This window comes from Salvia hispanica, chromosome 1 (assembly GCF_029641045.1).
Source record: "Salvia hispanica isolate PSC_SH4W2 chromosome 1, Shi_PSC_v1, whole genome shotgun sequence".
Taxonomy (NCBI): Eukaryota; Viridiplantae; Streptophyta; class Magnoliopsida; order Lamiales; family Lamiaceae; genus Salvia; species Salvia hispanica.
The window spans coordinates 13796665-13816382 of record NC_142692.1 but is presented as its reverse complement, the minus strand read 5'-3'; the positions used below and the strand labels follow the sequence as shown (position 1 = coordinate 13816382).

The window sequence follows — 19718 nt, the reverse complement described above, 5'->3', positions numbered from 1 at the left end:
TTCAAGCACTCCCATACTCCATTTACAAACTAGCCATCTAATAAAGGGCATAAAATAAGACGATTCTTTTTGTTGAGATTCATACGAAAACCTCCATTTCCAAATAATATTAATGTATTTGACACGCATATACAATTCCTATATAGTAGGAGTAGTATGATATTTCCTTCTAACAAGATACCACGTTGATCAAAGTTTTCACTTAAACTGGCTCATACACTCTATGATAAATATTGCAAGAAACTTGATGTCTATCTTAGATAACGTAAATATATACAAACCTGATACATACTGATAATGAATGAACAATACTAACACGAAATACCTCACCTACTCTAAGTTTCTAATACTACTATATACTATGAACTTGATTATTTTTTAAACACACACACTCCCATCCTTCCCACATCTCTCTTGGTCTTGCCTTGTCTAACATGGGCAGCCTTCGCGGCCACATCGGACCGGGATTAGCCTTCTTCATCATCGGGTTGTGGCATCTCTTCAACCACACAAAACTCCACGCCACAAACCCTAACACCTACATTTCCCATCCATGGTTCCCAATTTACAAATTCAGATACCTAGAGCTCTACTTCATCATCTTCGCTGCCTCCACTTCCATCTCCATGGAGCTCTTCATCATGCCCCACCGCCACCACCCCTTCGCCCCTGACGGTTCCATCCCCTCCAACCACCTCCACAACCTCGAGCACGCCACCATCTCCCTCACCTTCCTCACCTACGCCTCCTTCGCAGTCATCCTCGACAGAATCTCCCCTCCGGCCAGGTCTGCCCTCACGCACCTCCTCGGCGCCCTCACGCTCGCACAGGAGCTCCTCCTCTTCCGCCTGCACTCCACCGACCATGCCGGCCTAGAAGGCCGCTACCACTGGCTCCTCCAGATCCTCATCCTCGCCGCCCTCGCCCTCACCGTGATCAGCACCGCCGATCCTAGAAGCTTCCTGCTCAGTTTCGCCAGGTCTCTGGCGATTTTCGCGCAGGGCGTTTGGCTCGTTGTGATCGGCGTCATGCTCTACACGCCGCGGCTGATGCCTAAGGGCTGCGCAGTCGGGGTGGAGGACGGGCACTATGTGGTGCTGTGCGGCAGCGGAGAGGCGGTGGAGCGGGCAAAATCACTGGCTACTATTTTGTTCAGTTACTACGTGGTTGGGGTGGCGGTTTTTGGCGTGGGGTCTTATTTGTACTTGCTCAAGTTGTACTCTAAGGATCAGGTGGAGTACCATAACTTAGAAGATGCTACTGATGATTTTGGGGATCATAAGGAGGAGGAGCACTAATTAAGCATATTATTGTTGAAGCTAAAATTCTCAATTCAAGCACATTAATGCATTTGAAATCATTAAAATATAAACAATTCTAAATTCTCGCAATAAAGAGCGTACTTATACAATAGTTTTTGTTGCATAGAAACTAAGCAACCAAAATTAGTAAGACAACCAACACTTACAATTATTTTCAACCTCAGTTGTTGTGCATTAAATTAAAGAATATGAATTCTTCCAAGTGAATGGAACGAACAAGAGTACAAATAGACAAAAGTATGAAGCTTCTTATCGCTTTCATAAACAACTCTTACCAGCTTTGAATGATTAAACATGAATCATATCATGTCATTATTTGGTGAAGAAGATACATCCTTCATCATGGGATAATCTTCAGGCAAGGTCATCACTGCTTCATTCTGCGATAACCCCCTCAACGCCAGAGCTAGAGAGAATCCCAATGCTCTTGCTACCGGCACAGCCACCGCATTCCCCACTTGTATGTATCTAAAAACCAGAGTCACACCTCAAAATTTGTGGCCAAGGAAGGGACAAGAGGAGGGAGGGGCAGAAGGGCTTACCTCTCCTTTATAGGCCCAACAAGTTTGTAGTAATCAGGAAAGCCTTGCAGTCGGGCATTTTCACGGATTGAAAGAACTCTATCTTGATTAGGATGCAAGATTGCCTAGAAAAAGAGTTTATTTTTCTCGTTAATCAGTCCTGGCAAAATCTTAACTAGTATAGACTATAGACAAATGGAAGTGCTACCTGATTATGAGGTTCTGCTCGAGTGACGACAGTAGGAACTGTTTCATCCCACCACAAACGCCCAAACGGCCTGCAAGAATCAAGAGATGATTATTATACACATAATTAAGATCATGTTGAGCTTATATTTCATCGTGCGTAAATCAAAATCAGGTAACATACTTGCTTGAGGTTCCATTAACAAAAGACATAGCATAATCTGGGACCTGCATATTACGAGAACTACATGATTTTGCATACTGCACAAAATAAGACTGACTGATGAGATATTTGAAAGGCATATTATACCAAAGGTTTCCCAGAAGAAACTTTTTTCCTCTCCACATTAGGATCCCATTCGACTTTGTTGTCAGGACGGACTCTCACACCTGGCAAATCCCTAAAGTTTGCACCCTGCACAAAGATAACAGATACAAAAATGAAAATTTTATTCATAGTCTATTTGTAAAGGACTCAAAAGAGGAAGGCCCTACCTTCTTTTTAGGTATTTGACAAACACGCTCATAATCATCTTGATTTAGAAGAAGGGGGCGATGATCACACAACGGATGTTCAATCACCTCAGATTTGACATTTAAGTAACCAGGCATTTCTGCGTTAGAGATGCAAAAGAGTTCATTTAAGAATAAGTAGTCCAAATTGGGAATGAGAAATGAATTCATAGATGCAATTTGCCATCATTCAACAGTAAACTAGAAGCTACTCCCACCGTTCCGCTTAAGATGACATTTAAGTAACCAGGCATTTCTGCATTAGAGATGCAAAAGAGTTCATTTAAGAATAAGTAGTCCAAATTGGGAATGAGAAATGAATTCATAGATTCAATTTGCCATCATTCAACAGTAAACTAGAAGCTATTCCCTCCGTCCCGCTTAAGATGACACATTTTCCTTTTTAGTTTGTCCCAATTAAGATGACACATTTCCTTTTTTGGAAACTTTATCTCTACAATTAATACACTCAATCACTTTTTCTCACTCCTATTAAAATATTCATCTTTCTTTCTCTCTCTATTTTAATATTTATACTCACTTTAAGCAAAAACTCCCAAAATCTCGTGCTGGCTAAGGAATATGTCATCTTAGCTAGGACGGAGGGAGTATAAGCTTACCATCCCTTCTTAGCCTTATAAAGCGTTGGAATTCAGTTTGAGGCTCCGAGTTATAAGGTATTTCATCACGCCCTTCATCATTCTCAACCTAAATAAGGCAAATTCAAGCCATAATATTACATAGGTGTATTATAAAAGAAAACACAGATCATAGGGTGAGAAACCCAAGTTGTACATACATGAGGGAGGTCAGAGATAGCATCGCCAAGAACCAAAGCTTTCTTTAGATCTAGTTTACGCCCTTCTTCATATGCAACCGTATTGGCCTACAGTCAGAAAAAAGTTATATAATCACCTTGAAGAAGAAGAGAAAATAACAACAAAATGGTGAATATAACTCCACTCAAAATTAGCCATACCTCAAATTCAAGTGGAGTAACTCCTCTAACAACGACATTATGGGTTGGTAATGGGTATGAGGGTAACTTCTGCAGCCAAAGAGACAAGGCGGGAAAACTATGAGCAAAGCTAGATCAGTGAAGAATATTTCTTTATCAAGTTAACAACACTGGAAGACAGCTTCATAAGAGGAGTAATATAACCTCTGTGGGAAGAGCACCCCACAAGAAAACACGCATGCGAAATTGAGGCAGACCGTATGCACCAGCTGCCATCATTCCCATTCTAGCTTGATAACCCATGCCCACAAGGCAACCCATTGCATATCTACCAAGAAAACCACCTGCAAACTTCACAAGATCAACAACATTCTCCATCAGCACAAACTTTGGCTTGAGATGGGACACAATATCCATGAAAACAACAAGTTGTTTATTCTTTGGATCTTCAAGTGGGGCATCCTTGTTCCTAAACCTATTAAAGCCACTTATGCCTTGACAAGGTGGGCCCCCACATACAACATCAACAGTTCCCTACATGTCATTAAACAATAACCATTACTTCCAAGCAATTGAGTTCAATTTAATTTGTTGATACTAAAAAACAAAACACTTACTGGAAGTGGTAAAATTCTAGACTTGTAACCTTTTAACACAAATTCATTCAGCTTTTCAGGGCAAGAACTGGCAAGATAAGATTTCATACAAACACATGAGAAATGCAAAATAAAGTTCATCTAATAGGTGAATCAATATCAAAAATCAACTTTTTATACCTTAGACCATCCAAGGGCTCCCACGTATCATACTCAGGGCCATAACCCTTCCACCGTATCTGATAACATTGAAATACAAAAGGTAGTATTAGAATAAAAGCACAAGGCAAGGAATATATACTAAGAAGTGAAGAGCGGTGAATATATGACCTGTTAATATTAGTGCACTAGTTAACTATCAACTATTGAGTTTAATATCTAGAGTGAAAGCTTTCTATTCATATATACACATAACTCAATAATCACTCAATCAAATATACATTTTTATAGGAACACATAATGTTCTTAGAGATACATGCTAAATATATGATGGCTCAATTACCTTGAAATGCAGTTCAGAAGATTTTTTGTTATTGGGGTCTCCATAACAAATTTCCAAAATCTCTTCAACTTCAAACACCTCAGAGTCATCTTCATCTTCCTCTTCCTTACCATCATCTTCAACTTCTTTGACAGGCTCACTGGATGCGTCATTATTTTCTGAGGATAAATAGGAAATGCAAAGCTTCTCCCACTCCACAAGAAGGTGATAAAAATCCTCGGCTTTTTCATTTCTTACCTATTATACCAAGATGAGTAAAAGTAAAAGATCACTGTTTTTCCAACATAGAACTCACTAATATGCTCACAACTAAAGATCAGTGTTTTTCCAACATAGAACTCACTAATATGCTCACAACTAATTACCTGTGTTTCGGGATGGTTTAGCTTCAAGCTTTGACAAGCATATGGGTTGAGATCAACAGCCCATTTCTGTTTATCAAAATAGAACATGTCAATCCATGATAACTAGAGCAATTCCATATAAAAGGGTAGTGCAACAAATAAGGGAAGACCAAAATTACCGTGACAAGTTTGACCCCGCAACTGTTAGCACCAAGACAAAGCCCAGTCGACATTCCACCACATCCAGAGTACATGTCCAACAGGGTTCTCTCACCACATTGCCTTTCAATCTCAGGAAATACATGTGGAATAGAATTTTCTTCAGCATCACTAGAGATGGTAGAACCAAAGTCATCGCTATTTGTAGGACTCTCTGTCTCTGCAAATAAAGATTGCATTCAGAAAAATAAAAGGAAAAGTTACAGTCTATCTCAATTTCCAATAATACAAATTCGCAGTCACAAATTAAGACCATACAATAGTAAATGTATTTAACATAGGAAAAAGTTAAACACACCTGATGGCAAGCTTACAAAAGAAGTATACGGAAGTAAGTACATCTTGTCACAGAATAAGTCATATGCTGCTAAAAGTTTTGACATTAACGCTTTGTCAACCTATAAACATGCAAGAATAAAATCAGGTTCAACATCCCGCTGAGAAAAGAGCACAGTTTTAATGGGTTCACACATACCTTCAAAGGTAAATGCATAACTCTAACCTTCTCTTCAAGACAGTCAAGTGGATTATCATCCTTGACTTGAGAAAAGAATATTTTATTGCTCTTAATAAGGTTAGCGCAAGTTTTAATAACCTACCAAAGAAAGCAGAAACTGTGTCAGATCTACTAACTGAAAAGCTGATAGACAGTACTCATTTCACAACGTCTCACCGTATCATCTGCCCTATAATACCACTGAGCACAAAAAAGTTTTTTCCCATCAACAGCTTCGAAAAACTCCACAATCTTGCATATGTAATTTTCCTTCCCTTCCTCCGCCTAAACAACCAAAATTTGTTGTTAGTCAGTTTTAAAATAATTGCTGAACAAAGCAGGGATTGAAATATTGACAAAGAATTATAAAATCAATATCAGTGAAAGCATCATGCATGTTTTGGAGTAAGAAAAAGAGAGAGAAAGAAAAGGGGACCAAATGCAAACACATTTAATCCACGTAAACAAAATTCTCCACTCAAATGAGGTTTTTTTTCTCAAAAGGGTGCCATGCATAAAGTAGCTGAGGAGGCTGAGGCGAGCAGGGTGCAAGGGGTGCCCTCAGTTATGCCTTTGCATTTATAACTTTTTAAAAAAATCTTTGCACTTTTTGGTTCAAATAATTTTCATCTACCTTGATCCTCCCAATATCTCTATCTCTAGCTCTAACTGGTTGACAATATTTAGAATCAATTATGGTGCTTTACTACTAATTTTCACCACTAATGTGTAATGGGGATTCCCTATGATGTTTACTATCTATGTACTTTATTCCCATTTAATTTATTCTAGTTCTCATCTTCCTTAATCCTCTCAATATATATCTCTCCAACTTTAATCGGTTAACAACATTTAATGGTGCTTACTACTTCATATTTTGCCATTTATGTGTTATCAGGACTCCATATTCTCATTTATATCTACATTTAAGCGTATTTGTTCATTTAATATCTTTTACTTTTCATCTCTCTTATTTATACCTATGCATGCTAGTGCGCCCCATCGCCCGAACAAGCCGGATTTTAACCTCTTCACCCGGCGTGCGTCACACTCCTAACAACACTTGTCTAGTGGTTCATGGCCTTACCTTATGTTTTTGTATTCCAAATCAACTAGGGTTAGTCACTGCTTTAGTTTTTCTAATTATTCTATTTTGTTAAGGTTACAAAAATAAAATAAAAAAGTCTAAAGTAATCAAACCCTAGTCACAACCCAATTATTATAGAGAGATTTCCTAAACTACTTGTTATATATTTTTCTTTATTCCTTTTTTCTCTTACTTTACTCTCAAGTGTCAAAAATAAATGAATCAACTAACTTAGGACGAAAGAAGTAGAGTGTATTTTATGAGATGCATTTTTTTGTTAATGTTACAAAACAATGTACCAAATCACGGTCACAAAACACAATCACAAACAAAAGACTATAGCTTAAGTCCATTGGCCTTGACCATTTGATTATCAAACTACTATTATATATTTATGAGACCCGTTTCCAAAATGTGTCACACTAGTGATGCAAAATTTGAACGTGTCTCATCAAAAAGTGACGCATTTTCAACACCAGTTTATCACATTTACGGAATTTAAAAAAAAAATTCCTTCCATTTGAGGAAAGTAACATATATGTGCCACCGTTTTGAGAAAAAAAAACCCTCGAAGGAGACAACATTAAGACTTCACCTTAACATAGGAATCCTCATCCAAGACGTACATCTCTCCATCAACCGCCGCTAGAAGAAAATGGTTTTTTGCTTGGACAAATTCCTACTATTATCCATGAAGCCAAAATAGTTATATCAATACAGATGTGAGGGTTGCAAAATCTCAACTTGAAAACTCAAAGCATAAAAATCCATGACATGTAATAGTTGTTGACAAGAAGATTGAACAAAATTTGAAAGCGATATACAGCTAAAAAAATCATTATTGATCACAGGAGATAATCAATGTATGTCACGTTTTTCACAAGAATTAAAACTTAGCATAAATAAACAAAATTCAATACTCTGAGAATGTTTAAGAAGTGAGAGTGATACGAACCATATAGCACAAATAACATAAAAATGGATTTGATTACCGTGGATCGGTTTGGATCGTATCGATGTGGCCACCGTGCCCGAGCTATCTCGGTGTCGAACGGATCACCTATAAACCGGGGCGGCCTTTCCTCTTTGAGAGGTGGAGAGGTTGGATTCTCATCCACCAGCTCTGGTGGTCGTCTCTTGGAGCGATTGCTTCCTTCGGCCGATTCAGAAGTCCTCTTCATCGGCATCACTGAAAGGTAAACGCGTAGAATGTGTGTGTATGAATAGAAAGATTCGGCGATGGCTACGAAGTGGGGTAAAAAGAAGAGGTGGAGAGGGATATATATAGTAAGTAGTGGAGTGAGAGGAATAGTAAAGGGTTGTGAGAAATGGGGTTTTTGGTTTTGAAAATTTTGAAGACAGCGGAAGGGGCGGGAGTGGGTACTGAGGCGTCCAATCAGCCTACTGTTCACGTCTTCTTCTTTTTTTCTTCTAATTTTCATAAAGAATTTCAACTTTTTTTTATAATTCACCTACTTCTTTCTCCTCGACATCAATTTTTTTTTAAAAAAAATTTAAACTGAAAGAGAAAATCTTCCTCTCTTTGAGAATGTCCAGTTTGATAATGCAATTTATTGGTATTTAATTATTTTTCTTAATAATTAAGTAAAAATTATCTCAAAATTCATAATTTTACACAAATAAATCATTTTTTTATGTTACAATTTCTTCTTTTTTTTTAATATCTTGTCATTTTCTTTTTCTTTTAAGATAGATGAAAAAAATATTGAAGATTTGAAAAAGGGAATATTAACTAAATACTACAGGAAAGAAATAGCTGGCTAGATATAGTTTTTTGGCAAAAGGCCTAAAGCTATTGAATGTATGCGGTACACCCTAATTTTTCATAATTTCGAAAAAATACAAATAACTTTTTTGAATATTATTATTATGAACCCTAGTGCTGATTAGTGTACCAGAGGTTACGAAACATTATTAATTATATATTTAGTGTCTTTAATCAAATTAGAAGTTTCAGAAGTTAAAATGAAATGTTATAATGCAACTTCGATCACAAAACATCTGGATTTATTTAGCCTCAACTAAGTAAAGCCCTGGCTGAACCTATCACCCTTCCCATGCCTACATCACTGCATGTATGTGACGACGGCAAGGCAATCTCCGCAACACCACCACTCTACGCCCTGCCACCTTCAGCTTCAGCTCCTGCCTGTTGCCACCGGAGAATAAGAGCGCCATGCTTTGTTGGATGATCAGCCTGCCCATGCTTTCACAGACTTTTGCGTGCCCGTCGCGAATGCTCCTGGGGACTCCTTGCCGTGTCATCTTTTTACCATTTCCTCCTATTTCCAGGCTGTAGCTGAACTTGCGAGTGTCGTGATCATCGCCCATGAAATGGATGAACGCCATATACACAGGCACCATCCCTAGATTGAAGGCCTCGAAGTGCAAGCAGAACTGGTAGCCGTAGCAGTTGTAAACCTGCACAATTGCGGTCAGGAAAGAATTTAACCACTTTTTGGTGTCCCACTTATAACTGTCTGTTAGCATTTAACGCTTCGATTTAGTGATATATATAGCTACAAGCCTACAAGGGGACCAAGAGAGAGCTTACAGTCAGCATCCAGGTGGCAGTTTCGACGTCTTGGGGGTTGGATTTCACGTATCTGTGGTTGAAAGTACACCCGTCATGCATATCAACGTTATGATTCTCTTGAGATGGTCTACAAGGAACTGGATACTATCGCTGATGGGGCAGTCTGCTCCAGCGTATGAGCACCTGTAGGGACGATACCTGCAATTCTGTTCGTGCCTCAATCTGCCATGATACAAGAAAATATCCTGACACCCGAGAATCTGGTACTTGCATGGAAGTTCACGTGATTCTGCTACTCGTTCCAACGCTAAGCATCTTAACTTCCCGCGTTCATGACAAAAAATTGGGCAACACTGCACTTTCGATAGGCACTTGGAGCATAAAGTATGGCCATTTGGACACTGGAATGGGAGACAGTGATAGTAGGATCAATACAGAGAAAGATAAAGAAATTAAAATTTACTGATTGAGAAAATGAAACCATCAAGTAAAATCCGATTAAATTAGCCCTTGTAAAATACACATTATAGTTCGACCAAGTTTTTAGGTGGAAAAACAAACTCCTACTAGTTTCATATCTAAGATGACAGATTATTTTTCTGTTGAAGTTATAAAACACTAGAGAGCAATCACAAAATTATGTGTTTTCCTTGAAAATCCTCTAGCTTTGTCTTTATGAATTTTAATTATATCTCATCTCCCGATCTCCGTAAATCATGAATCTTAACTACAAAATTCTGTGTTTCCCTAGACCACCTTCCACCCAGAATCATGAATCTACCATCTAACAAACGGAATTCTCCGAAGCACAGCGATCCATCCCCCCCCCCCCCCCCCCCCCAGTTGCTAACTATCATCACCATAGGAGCCGCCACTTTTAACTTTTAACACAGAATTTTCCAGCCGCACTCTATTAAAGCAATATCGTGACATGGTCACAGGCCCAGGAATCAGGGGTGGGGTATATTTAATTGCTTGAGGTAGAAAACATGAGGCTACAAAGGTAAAAGATAAATACCTTGAGTCTTGAAATGTGACCGTTATATTTAAGTTAACTAGTTGATGGCTTCAATGTGGCAGAAGATCACCAAAAAGGGCTATTATAAATAATAGGTCAGCTGGTAAAAGTGAAGGGTGAAGGGTGGTTACAGATGTTTGAGGTGGTGAAAACTAGCATAAGAGGTGTATGGGCATAAGATAATGATTCTATTTTCCTTAAAAATGATTTGTATTTACTACACCACATCTAATCAAATGAAGGGGCATTTTTAATTAGCCAACATGAATGCGTATGGTTTAATTAGCTCATAATCTGAAGGGTATTCCAGAAGAAACAACAAATGTGGAGATTATTAACGAGTGCGCTTTCTTAAATATTCATTGATAAAAATTGCCAAAATCTAATGTCCTATACCGAGGTGGCAAGCATCAACAAACTGCAGGTATCACTGTAGCAGCTCTAATACTAACCTTGCATACGAATTACGAAGTGACAAACTCCACCTTTTCATTACATGCTAACTTATAAGCATTTAAACACCAATAGTTTATCAAAACAACTGTTGCATTCAAAATTCAATTATACTAATCCAGGAGTAAATTAGGGTTTAGGGTTTAGGAGTGAATTCCGCACTTCCATATAAGGCTAGCTGGAACTACCCGTTTTTATTTTGGAAACAACGGAATATGATATCTATGGTCTATAACGTATCTTTAATATATTTCCTGTAAAAGCTGGAAACTTCAATAAAGACAACTTACTAAATTAATACTAATGCAGCTAAAAAGGGTAGCATTCTGGCAGTGACGTTTATACTATGACCCAGGGATAAAGACACACGTGGAAGCTAAATTAGAATAATTTCACTAAGATATAAAAATATTGAATAAGACAAGATATGGATTGTATAGAATTAATTACCTGGTGAATCGGGAGGGAACATTACATTCACACAAACCGGGCATTCAAGAAGCTTGTGCACAGCTGTATTTGATGTTATGCCACATTTTGGACCATTAAAAGCCGAGATGTTCCTATATTCAATTATCTCATGGGCAACATCATTATCAGCACTGTGGCCCTCAATAATGCCTTCATAGGTGTCACATGGAATCATGATATTTCCAAAAATGTTGTTTACTGGATTCCTGTCGATGCATCCAATATGAGGAATTAGTGGAGCAAGAACTTCATATGAAGCTTAGCAAACAAACTGAGTTGGACTGATAAGATTCATATGTAGAAGACAGATTACACATTATAGCACAATTCTACCTCCAGTTGCCTACATTTTTGGTGGCACGACAACATTTTACATTAATTTTAAACCAAAACTCTAGCTAATTGATTATTTCTAAATCATTGCATCTTGTTAAATGAGACTCAACATGCATAAATAGGAATAACAACATTAGCACCAAAGCACCAATTGAATCTTAATACAATGCAACCATGAATAGATGTTTGTGAATCTGTGATAGGACTATTAGGACTTCTTCATAATACATTAATATTTCATTCGAAAATATATGTCAACCTCAACTAGGATATGACAACATTATCGACATAATTATCCGGCTAAACATGGCTTAACATTATAATCTTTTTTATTACTTCAGATTGAATTCTTTTGGATCTAAATCTACACAGGAAAGGATGGTCAAGAATCCAAAAAATGTAAAGACTTGGACTATAAGCCACTAAAACAGAAAAGAAGTCTCCAACATATTTATACTATTTTTTGGATAAATCTCATACAGGAAGTCTTGGAAGCTGTTTGATGTAAATATTTTGACTTGGACATTTCAGCATGCAGATAACCATTTTCATCTGGCGTTGGAAAGGTGATAGAACTAGCAAAAGAATGACAACATTATTAATTAGCTAAAGAAGTAACCCTTCGATCCAAGCAATATATTTGGGATGAGCTATATGATACAGAAATCTTACAAGCATTGACCAACATTCTATTACACACAACTTTTAGCTTTGGGACTATCATTCCAAGCTTTCTCGTTTGGAAACATCAAAGCCCTAAAAAAGACATACTTACTTCAAAGCTCTACTATTTCAATGTACAGAATAAGTATCAGAACTTGATCAGAGTTGCATATGTCGATTTAGTTATTCTGAGCTGCACCAGACATGAAAGTGCTCCATTAGACAGTCGAAGTAAATAGGAGTAAAGAGGTAGCTGCATTCCTACCAGAAGTGCATATTTCAAACTAAATGCCTACGACTAATTATCTCCCACCTGAATGGGAAAGAAAGATGAAGCTATAATCTGGAAGAACATACAGTGGTTACTATCGAATCTAAACGATGGAAAAGCATGTGTTACTTTTGTCTTGGTTATATATCTGCTGTCCAGTGGGCTATGACTCGGTCTAGTTGTGGAAATAAAACGCAACAGTTGATTTGGAACCTTGCAATCATGAACACTAAACATAACTGAGAATAGTTATGAGAAGATGACAAATTCGAAACTTTTAAACAATGAACCAAATCAATGTAACGTTTCACAAAATGTAACCAAGTGCGATAGCACAACATGAGTTACCAGTTTATACCACCACCAAATGCAAACAAAAGAAGAGAAACTGGTGTCTTGTGAACAACCAAGAAATTATGAACCAATAAAACATTCTTTTCTAGGTTAATAGGATATCAGATTTTTCAGGTAAAAAATCCACATCAAAGATTGAGCAACAATCCGGTCACATCAAATAGAACAATTCCTATTATTAACTAAATTCAAATAAAAATAGTAGTACCACAAAAGGAAAAAATGGAAATTAGTGATTCCACACACACTTGGTGCTGCCCAGCTCAGAGCCTTTTCAACTCCTTTGAAAAATTGCAATGCAGACTAAAAATCAATAGCATCCACAGCATTAGAACATCATATCCTGAAAATCTAAAATTTTATTTTTCACAACAATTCAACCAACATTCCCACATGCGCACACAATCAAAGCAAGCTTCATTTTCTCACACAAAATTCACCCATCTCTCTCACTTCCTCCAAGAATCACGACACAGTAAAGATCAAATTCGTTTCCCTCTGTTATCAAATCAAATACAGAAAAAAACATTAAAATAAAAATAAAGCACCTTCTAAAATCAAGAGCATCTTAATATAGCCAGAGAGAGGAGGGAGTATGGGGATGTATATATATCGAAAGAGAGAGATTAGGGGAGAGGACTAACCTAGAAAAGCAAAAACCCAAGAGAAGATTATGCAGGCGGAAATGAATCAAACGCCCAAAATCGTAATCAATCCATGCTGGAGTAATCCATAATTGAGTGTTGATCATGCGAAATTACTTCAGTAGGAGTTGGAGCTCAATCCTTAAATTTCGTTTAGGTGCCCTGTATTTACAAATCTGTTGGGTTTATTTACCACACTTGAATGCGCGGCAACTCTATACTTCCCAATCTCCAGACTCACAATGTGTTGTGTATGAATTTTCTACCTACACAAGTTATGACTTTTATTTTGAACTTTGTCTTTGATCGATCAATAGTTTCTCATGTTAGGATTGATTAAACTCCATTTGGTCCACCGTATTGGAATCGAATTGGAAGGAATTGAATTATCTTAAACTTTCAACTTTGACCAATCAATAGTTTCTCAAGTTATGATTTGATTAGGCTACGTTTGATACACATAATTGGAATTGAATTCCATAGAATTAAATTGGAAGTTATGACTGATTAGGCTACGTTTGGTACATAGAATTGGAATTGAATTTCATGGAATTAAATTGGAAGGAATTCAATTTCAAATTCTATGTTTGGTAAAATGAAGTACGGATTGATAGTATGAAATTGAATTTGAAAAATTTATGCACACATTGTACACACACTAATGGGTGGGAATATGGATATCGGGTATTGGGTTTACCCGTACCCGATCCGATATCCACCTGGTATTGGATACCCAATATCCAATTTTATGAGATTGAGTATGAGATTGGATATTGAAAATTAAGATAAATCGGGTATTGGATAACCCGAATGGGTATCAGATATTACCCGAATATCCAATTTATTATTTAAAGCATTTTTTTAAATTATGTTTAAAGTTGGGTTAATTTATTTACTAATTACAACTTACTAGGTTAACTTTCTCAAAACTTATAAAAGTAAGTTAATCTTCTTACTCTAGGTCACAACGTCTCCAAACTCTCAAATTTTACGTATTGCATAACCAACTCATGTGGTTTTTATATCCAGTTAATGAGTATTTTGACTTTTGAATTATATTATTGGTTGCTTCTACAATTTAATTAAAGCGTAACTTTTATTATTTTACTTACATATTGCATAACCAGTCCCCATAAATATAATCATATACTTTAAAATAAAAGTGACCCATTTTTTTTATAGTTTCATACTAAAAAATAAATGCAACATTAAAGATATTAGTCAATTTAAATATTTCTATATTTATATTAATATACAAAATTTAAAATTTTTTATTAGTTATTAACACATGTATTGAGTCGGGTATTTGGGTACCCGATACGTTGGATATGGATACCCGGGGCGGGTATTGGAGTACCCGAAAATATATCGGGTCGGGTTTTGGATAGACATTTAGATGATTTTTGGGTTTGGGTATCCAGTTTTTTCGGGGTCGAGTATCCATGGATACCCGTATTCCCACCCCTACACACTATATTCAAAATACACACTCACACACACTACACACTTTATACACAAAATACACATTGCACAAACTACACACTTTATACACAAAATAACAGTGCACACACTATACACAAAACAAACACACTACACAAAAATGTACACACATTATACAAAAAATACACATAGCAGACAATATACACACACTATACACAAAGTGCGGCACTACACATACTATACAAAAAATGCATTGCACACTCTACACACGCGCTATACACAAAATAAACACACTAAAGTCTACATACACACTGCGCACATTGCATACACATTACACAAATTTTACGCAAAATACATACACTATACACAAAATACACACATTACACACACACCATTCACAAACTGAAATTTCAAATTTGGTTCAGTTTTTCAGTTTGGTTCAATTTAAACTTTTTACAAATTTCTTTTTTTCGATTCGATTAAGTTTGGATCGGAAAAAAAAATCCAAAAATCGGATGCTTGAAATATTTGAAATGTGTGTAGTGTATATGTGTAGTACATAAGAGTGTGTAGTGTATGTGAAATGTGTATAGTGTGTGAAGTGTGTGTAGTGTGTGAAAGTGTTGTATTGTGTGTAGTATGTGTGAAATGTGTGTAGTGCGTGAAGTGTGTGTAGTGCGTGAAATATACGCAGTGTGTGAAATGTATGTAGTGTGTGTTATGAATATATAGTGAAACTGTCTAATTTTATGACTATATAAAATTCCAATTTTTATTTGATATAGAATTCAAATTGTGGAATTGAAAGATTTGGAATTTCAATTCAATTCTAAATCCAAATATTTTTGTCGTACCAAACATTAGATTTGGAATTATTGACTCCAATTCCACATCTCCAATTTCATGTGCCAAACGCAGCCTTATGTAAATCTATCCACCATGCAACTTTTTAATACTATTTGAGAACTGGATAGGATCATCGAAATTTATTTAGCGCCTAAAATAATATGTCCAATACTGTTTGATTTATTTTGTAAAATTAGTTATATCAATTTATTTTGGACAATGAAAAACGTCTATATATTCCATCCGTCTATAACAGATGGCACACTTGAGAAATGACACTAAATTTTTTTTGTTAAATGAAGAGAAAAAATAGTATATTTTATGTTAATGTGAGGGAGATTTTTTTTCAAAAGAAGAAATGTAACATCTTTTGTGGGACGCTGGGTGTATTTTATTCATTATTTTTTTAAGAAGTCGTAATCTGGTTTTAAAGTTAGTTTGAGTTTTTTAGGAGAAAAACCACCAAAAAATATTAAGTGTTATGTACGGCCCGGCTCGCATGTCACAGAAGGCCAAACTTCATAGCCCTTAGGGTGTCCATAATAGAAAAGCCCATGGCCCTACCCAAGCCACAAAAACTTGGCCAAGGCCAAGAAAAATGGCCAGACCGAAAACAAACTTGTCCACCCTAATAGTGGACAAGCCTAAGCCACAAATTAATTATTTTTTTTATTTTTGTATATTTTAATTTAACTAGAATAAAAAATATTGGACTATAATAATTATAAAAAAATGCATAATTTAATAAAAAAATTGAAAATGTGTGGAATGAGGTATCAAGGGTGTAAAATGTGTGATGTGAAAATGTGTGGAATGAGGTATTTATAAACAATTTTCGAAAATATTAAAAAAAAAAAAATCGGAATTCGGTGGAGCCTCGGCCGAGCCTTCACCGTGGCTCTCCCATGCCCCCCCCCCAGCGCGGCCCTCCGTGGCGTCAGCAATAGGGAGCACGGCCAAGCCACCCCCGAGCCACGGCTCCCCTATTGTGGATACTCTTAGAAGGGCCTAAGGGTGTCCACTATAGTTGGTCAGGCCAAGCCACAAAACTTGGCCTAGCCATAAAACTTGTTCACATTATAGTGGACAAACTCAAGCCAACAAATTAATTATTTTTTTCACTTTCTGTATATTTTAATTCAACTAGAATAAAAATTATCAGACTATAATAATTATAAAAAATAAACATAACTTAATTAAAAAAATTGACAATTACAAGTAAATATATTTATCGAAAATTTGAATTTTAATTATTTCCGTAATTAGGGTGTGAACTGAAATCACAATCCTTAATTAAAAAGTTGACCAATTTTAATTGGTATTTAGTTTTAGAGATAATTTATTTCCTAATTAATGCTAAATTAATGCCAAATTAATTATTTTTGAAAACCATCATCCCACACTCTCTCTCTCTCCATACTTCATCTTCTCCAAAATCCCTCTCCATAAAATAAAATTAGCACAAAACTGAAAAAAAATAAAAAATAAAAAATGTCAAAATTGGGGGAGCCGCGGCTCTCGGGCGCTACAATAGGGGAGCCACGGCCGAGCCGCCGGCGTGGCACTCTCCTGGGCACCCCCCCTGTGAACTCTCGTGGCTCTCACTATAGGGGGCTATTGGGGGCCGCGGCCTCCCTATAGTGGACACTCTAAATCCCAATATCCTTTTATCTATATATTTATGGCTCATTCATATAGAACTTCCCATTGAACTAACTATATATATGTTATATTATGCTTTCAATATTTCGCTTTATTTTATATATATTTGAGTCCGCATAAGTGTTCTCATGTAGTATTACATACTCGAAGTTGCATCAATAAAGTCCTCTGTCCTCATATAAAAAAATTTCGTTTCAAACTCGTGATTTAGTGCGTTGTAGTGGTTGTGAGTTTTGTTTTTGCGTGTGTACTTTGGTGCAATGTATCTATCACTTCACCTGACTGAACTATCTTGTTGTAGAAGAAAAGGTATACTAATGAAAATATTGTTCTATTTTTTTATTAAATTATTGTTGTAGTGTTGAGAGTCCAGAATTCCAATACATCGTTTAGCAGTTAAAAATTTTCATTTACAAGATTTACTCAATCTTGGGCTAAGAAATGTCTTGTTAGGAGTATTGATTTGATCATTCTATGTGACTCAAAACTTAATCCTTTTGGAACAAGCATAAATGTAAAGATTTAAGACAGTGATTGAAGCAAACAAGAAAGAATCGAGTTTGACAGAATACAAGCACTCCCTCAATACCAGACACCCTTTCTGTCTCAGAGGCTACACAAACTTATTAGAGATAGGAATCTAACAAGAAACCTAGGTCTCTGATTTGATGTAGAAACGGAGGGCAACGGCCAAGCCCAAGATGACCAAAGGGACTAAGAATTGGAGGAGTTTGACGATGAACTCTGATGTCTTGTCCTGGTTGTAATGAGGCTGCTTGGGAGGGGTGTAAGTCTTCTTGGAGGGGATGGTGGATGCGTCAATCTCACCAACGAGAAAGTCTTCCATCATCGTCTTCGCGCTGGCGCTGTGCCCGACATCCTCAAAATCATCCGTTGCATCCTTTCCTGCATCCACAGACAACACACTATGTTAAGCAGGAAAGAACTACTACAACTTCACTAACAAGGTGTGTGGGGGGTCTCGCAAGTACCTGTCGAAGATATTATAACTTCATCCCCACCAGGGTGATCTTCCAAGAACTTGGTCACGTCATAAACCTGACGATTGTTTGGGGACTTGAGACTATCAAATGTATAATACCACCTACTATGCAATTGTATTAAGCATATATACATACATATCTTGCATGATGATTTTTGGTTTAACTCATTTTTTACTGTTTATATCTCAGATCACAGGGGTTGGGTTAGAATCACAATAGTTGGAAAAGCATCAAACTGAGAAACAAAGAAGTGAAATGCTTCCATATATGAAGCAAAACAAGATTCTACTCTGGTTTAGGGCATAGAATTTAATGAGAATCTTGCATCTGTCACATTCAATTTATCCAAAAATTGGGCATTCAAACATGAGATTTACTTCCACACAACGCTAGAAGCTTGAGATTGTACTAAAAGAATCTCAAACTGAAAGAACTTAATAAGAATTCCACCTCTTTAGGATGAACTCATGAAGCAGAAAAACATGCCAAGCACACCACAAGTCCAAGTTACCAACAGTTAAAAAAAGCTAAACAAGAAAAAACAAATCCATATCCCAAACTCGAAACCCAATTCAAGAATCGATCAAGATTGAATCTTTGACAAATCCACTCATCAAATACACAAAATCAAGTCGATACAAAAAAGGGGGGGTTTTGTACCTTTCCACCAATGACAAGCCAGCAATCCTTGCTGTTGTTGTGCTCAGAAACCTCAGCAAGAGTGAATACCTTAGCCATTGAAAGAAAGGGATCGATCGAGATTTCAAAAGGAACAGAAGAAATGCTCTCTCTTGAAGAGTGTGGTGATGGTAGTAGGTAGGTGGGAGATGGGAGGGTCCAGGTATGGCAAGGTAGATTTAAGATAGTAATGTGAGGTTGGTGAGATGGGCTGTCCAACTCAACCGTCAGATTTTCAACCAACCAAACCAACCCACTCTTTAGACCAAACGGTATATTTCAGTACTTCTTCTATTTTTCTTATTAGTTTATCTCATAAATTTTAAAAAAATTCTCATATTAATATAAACATATTATTTTCTCTTTAATCTAATAGTTAAAACAGCATTTGTTTTTAAACCTCATGTCACTCTTTAAGTATGGCTCGTGGCTCTTTTTGATTATTCAATTCGTAATTTAGGAAGAATTGGACGGATCTACCATTACTTCTATTCAATTCGATACTTTCAATAAAAAATTAAATTTTAAAGAAATAAGGACCATATGTAAGAAAATTAAGAGGGCAGTAATTGTACAT

The 19718-nt window shown here is 36.6% G+C and overlaps 3 protein-coding genes and 1 pseudogene across 5 annotated transcripts; 1 reads left to right on the top strand and 3 right to left on the bottom strand.

Annotated features, from left to right (window-relative positions):
• The first annotated feature begins 378 nt into the window (after positions 1-378).
• LOC125219380 (uncharacterized) lies at positions 379-1375 on the top strand. Its single transcript, XM_048121353.2, has one exon. It carries the CDS (start codon positions 435-437, stop codon positions 1296-1298), a length of 864 nt encoding a protein of 287 aa, XP_047977310.2. The 5' UTR covers positions 379-434; the 3' UTR covers positions 1299-1375.
• LOC125219379 (DNA (cytosine-5)-methyltransferase CMT1-like) lies at positions 1367-8043 on the bottom strand. Of its 2 annotated transcripts, none has more exons than XM_048121351.2 (20): positions 7737-8043; positions 7340-7423; positions 5835-5942; positions 5637-5756; positions 5460-5559; positions 5122-5321; positions 4964-5029; positions 4599-4835; positions 4277-4335; positions 4118-4184; positions 3705-4034; positions 3522-3590; positions 3342-3428; positions 3163-3250; positions 2525-2643; positions 2340-2444; positions 2214-2257; positions 2052-2121; positions 1865-1968; positions 1367-1790 (listed from the first exon to the last, which is right to left on the bottom strand). In XM_048121351.2, the coding sequence occupies exons 1-20, from the start codon at positions 7929-7931 to the stop codon at positions 1622-1624; spliced, it is 2421 nt and encodes an 806-aa protein (XP_047977308.2). In that variant the 5' UTR covers positions 7932-8043; the 3' UTR covers positions 1367-1621. The 2 variants fall into 2 exon arrangements, with proteins under 2 accessions (XP_047977308.2, XP_047977309.2); XM_048121352.2 differs by having other exon boundaries at positions 7340-7426; positions 7737-7870.
• A 623-nt stretch (positions 8044-8666) lies between these two features.
• On the bottom strand, positions 8667-13829 carry LOC125218825 (E3 ubiquitin-protein ligase SINAT2-like; annotated as a pseudogene). The gene is made up of 4 exons (XR_016134744.1): positions 13512-13829; positions 11223-11449; positions 9320-9702; positions 8667-9186 (listed from the first exon to the last, which is right to left on the bottom strand). The product of XR_016134744.1 is annotated as an E3 ubiquitin-protein ligase SINAT2-like (transcript).
• Positions 13830-17974: 4145 nt separating this feature from the next.
• On the bottom strand, positions 17975-19305 carry LOC125218868 (cytochrome b5-like). The gene is made up of 3 exons (XM_048120648.2): positions 19124-19305; positions 18452-18518; positions 17975-18365 (listed from the first exon to the last, which is right to left on the bottom strand). Exons 1-3 carry the CDS (start codon positions 19199-19201, stop codon positions 18112-18114), a joined length of 399 nt encoding a protein of 132 aa, XP_047976605.1. The 5' UTR covers positions 19202-19305; the 3' UTR covers positions 17975-18111.
• Between the last annotated feature and the right edge of the window lie 413 nt (positions 19306-19718).

Excerpts from the sequence above, each read along its gene's own strand:
- LOC125219380 (XM_048121353.2), top strand. The coding sequence starts at position 435 with ATGGGCAGCCTTCGCGGCCACATCGGACCGGGATTAGCCTTCTTCATC.
- LOC125218868 (XM_048120648.2), bottom strand. The coding sequence starts at position 19,201 with ATGGCTAAGGTATTCACTCTTGCTGAGGTTTCTGAGCACAACAACAGC. Across the intron at positions 18,519-19,123 it reads GGCTTGTCATTGGTGGAAAG|GTTTATGACGTGACCAAGTT; the intron begins GTACAAAACCCC and ends AACAATCGTCAG. Across the intron at positions 18,366-18,451 it reads AGTTATAATATCTTCGACAG|GAAAGGATGCAACGGATGAT; the intron begins GTACTTGCGAGA and ends CTGTGGATGCAG.
- LOC125219379 (XM_048121351.2), bottom strand. The coding sequence starts at position 7,931 with ATGCCGATGAAGAGGACTTCTGAATCGGCCGAAGGAAGCAATCGCTCC. Across the intron at positions 5,757-5,834 it reads ATTATAGGGCAGATGATACG|GTTATTAAAACTTGCGCTAA; the intron begins GTGAGACGTTGT and ends TTTCTTTGGTAG. Across the intron at positions 2,258-2,339 it reads TTTCTTCTGGGAAACCTTTG|GTCCCAGATTATGCTATGTC; the intron begins GTATAATATGCC and ends CGTAATATGCAG.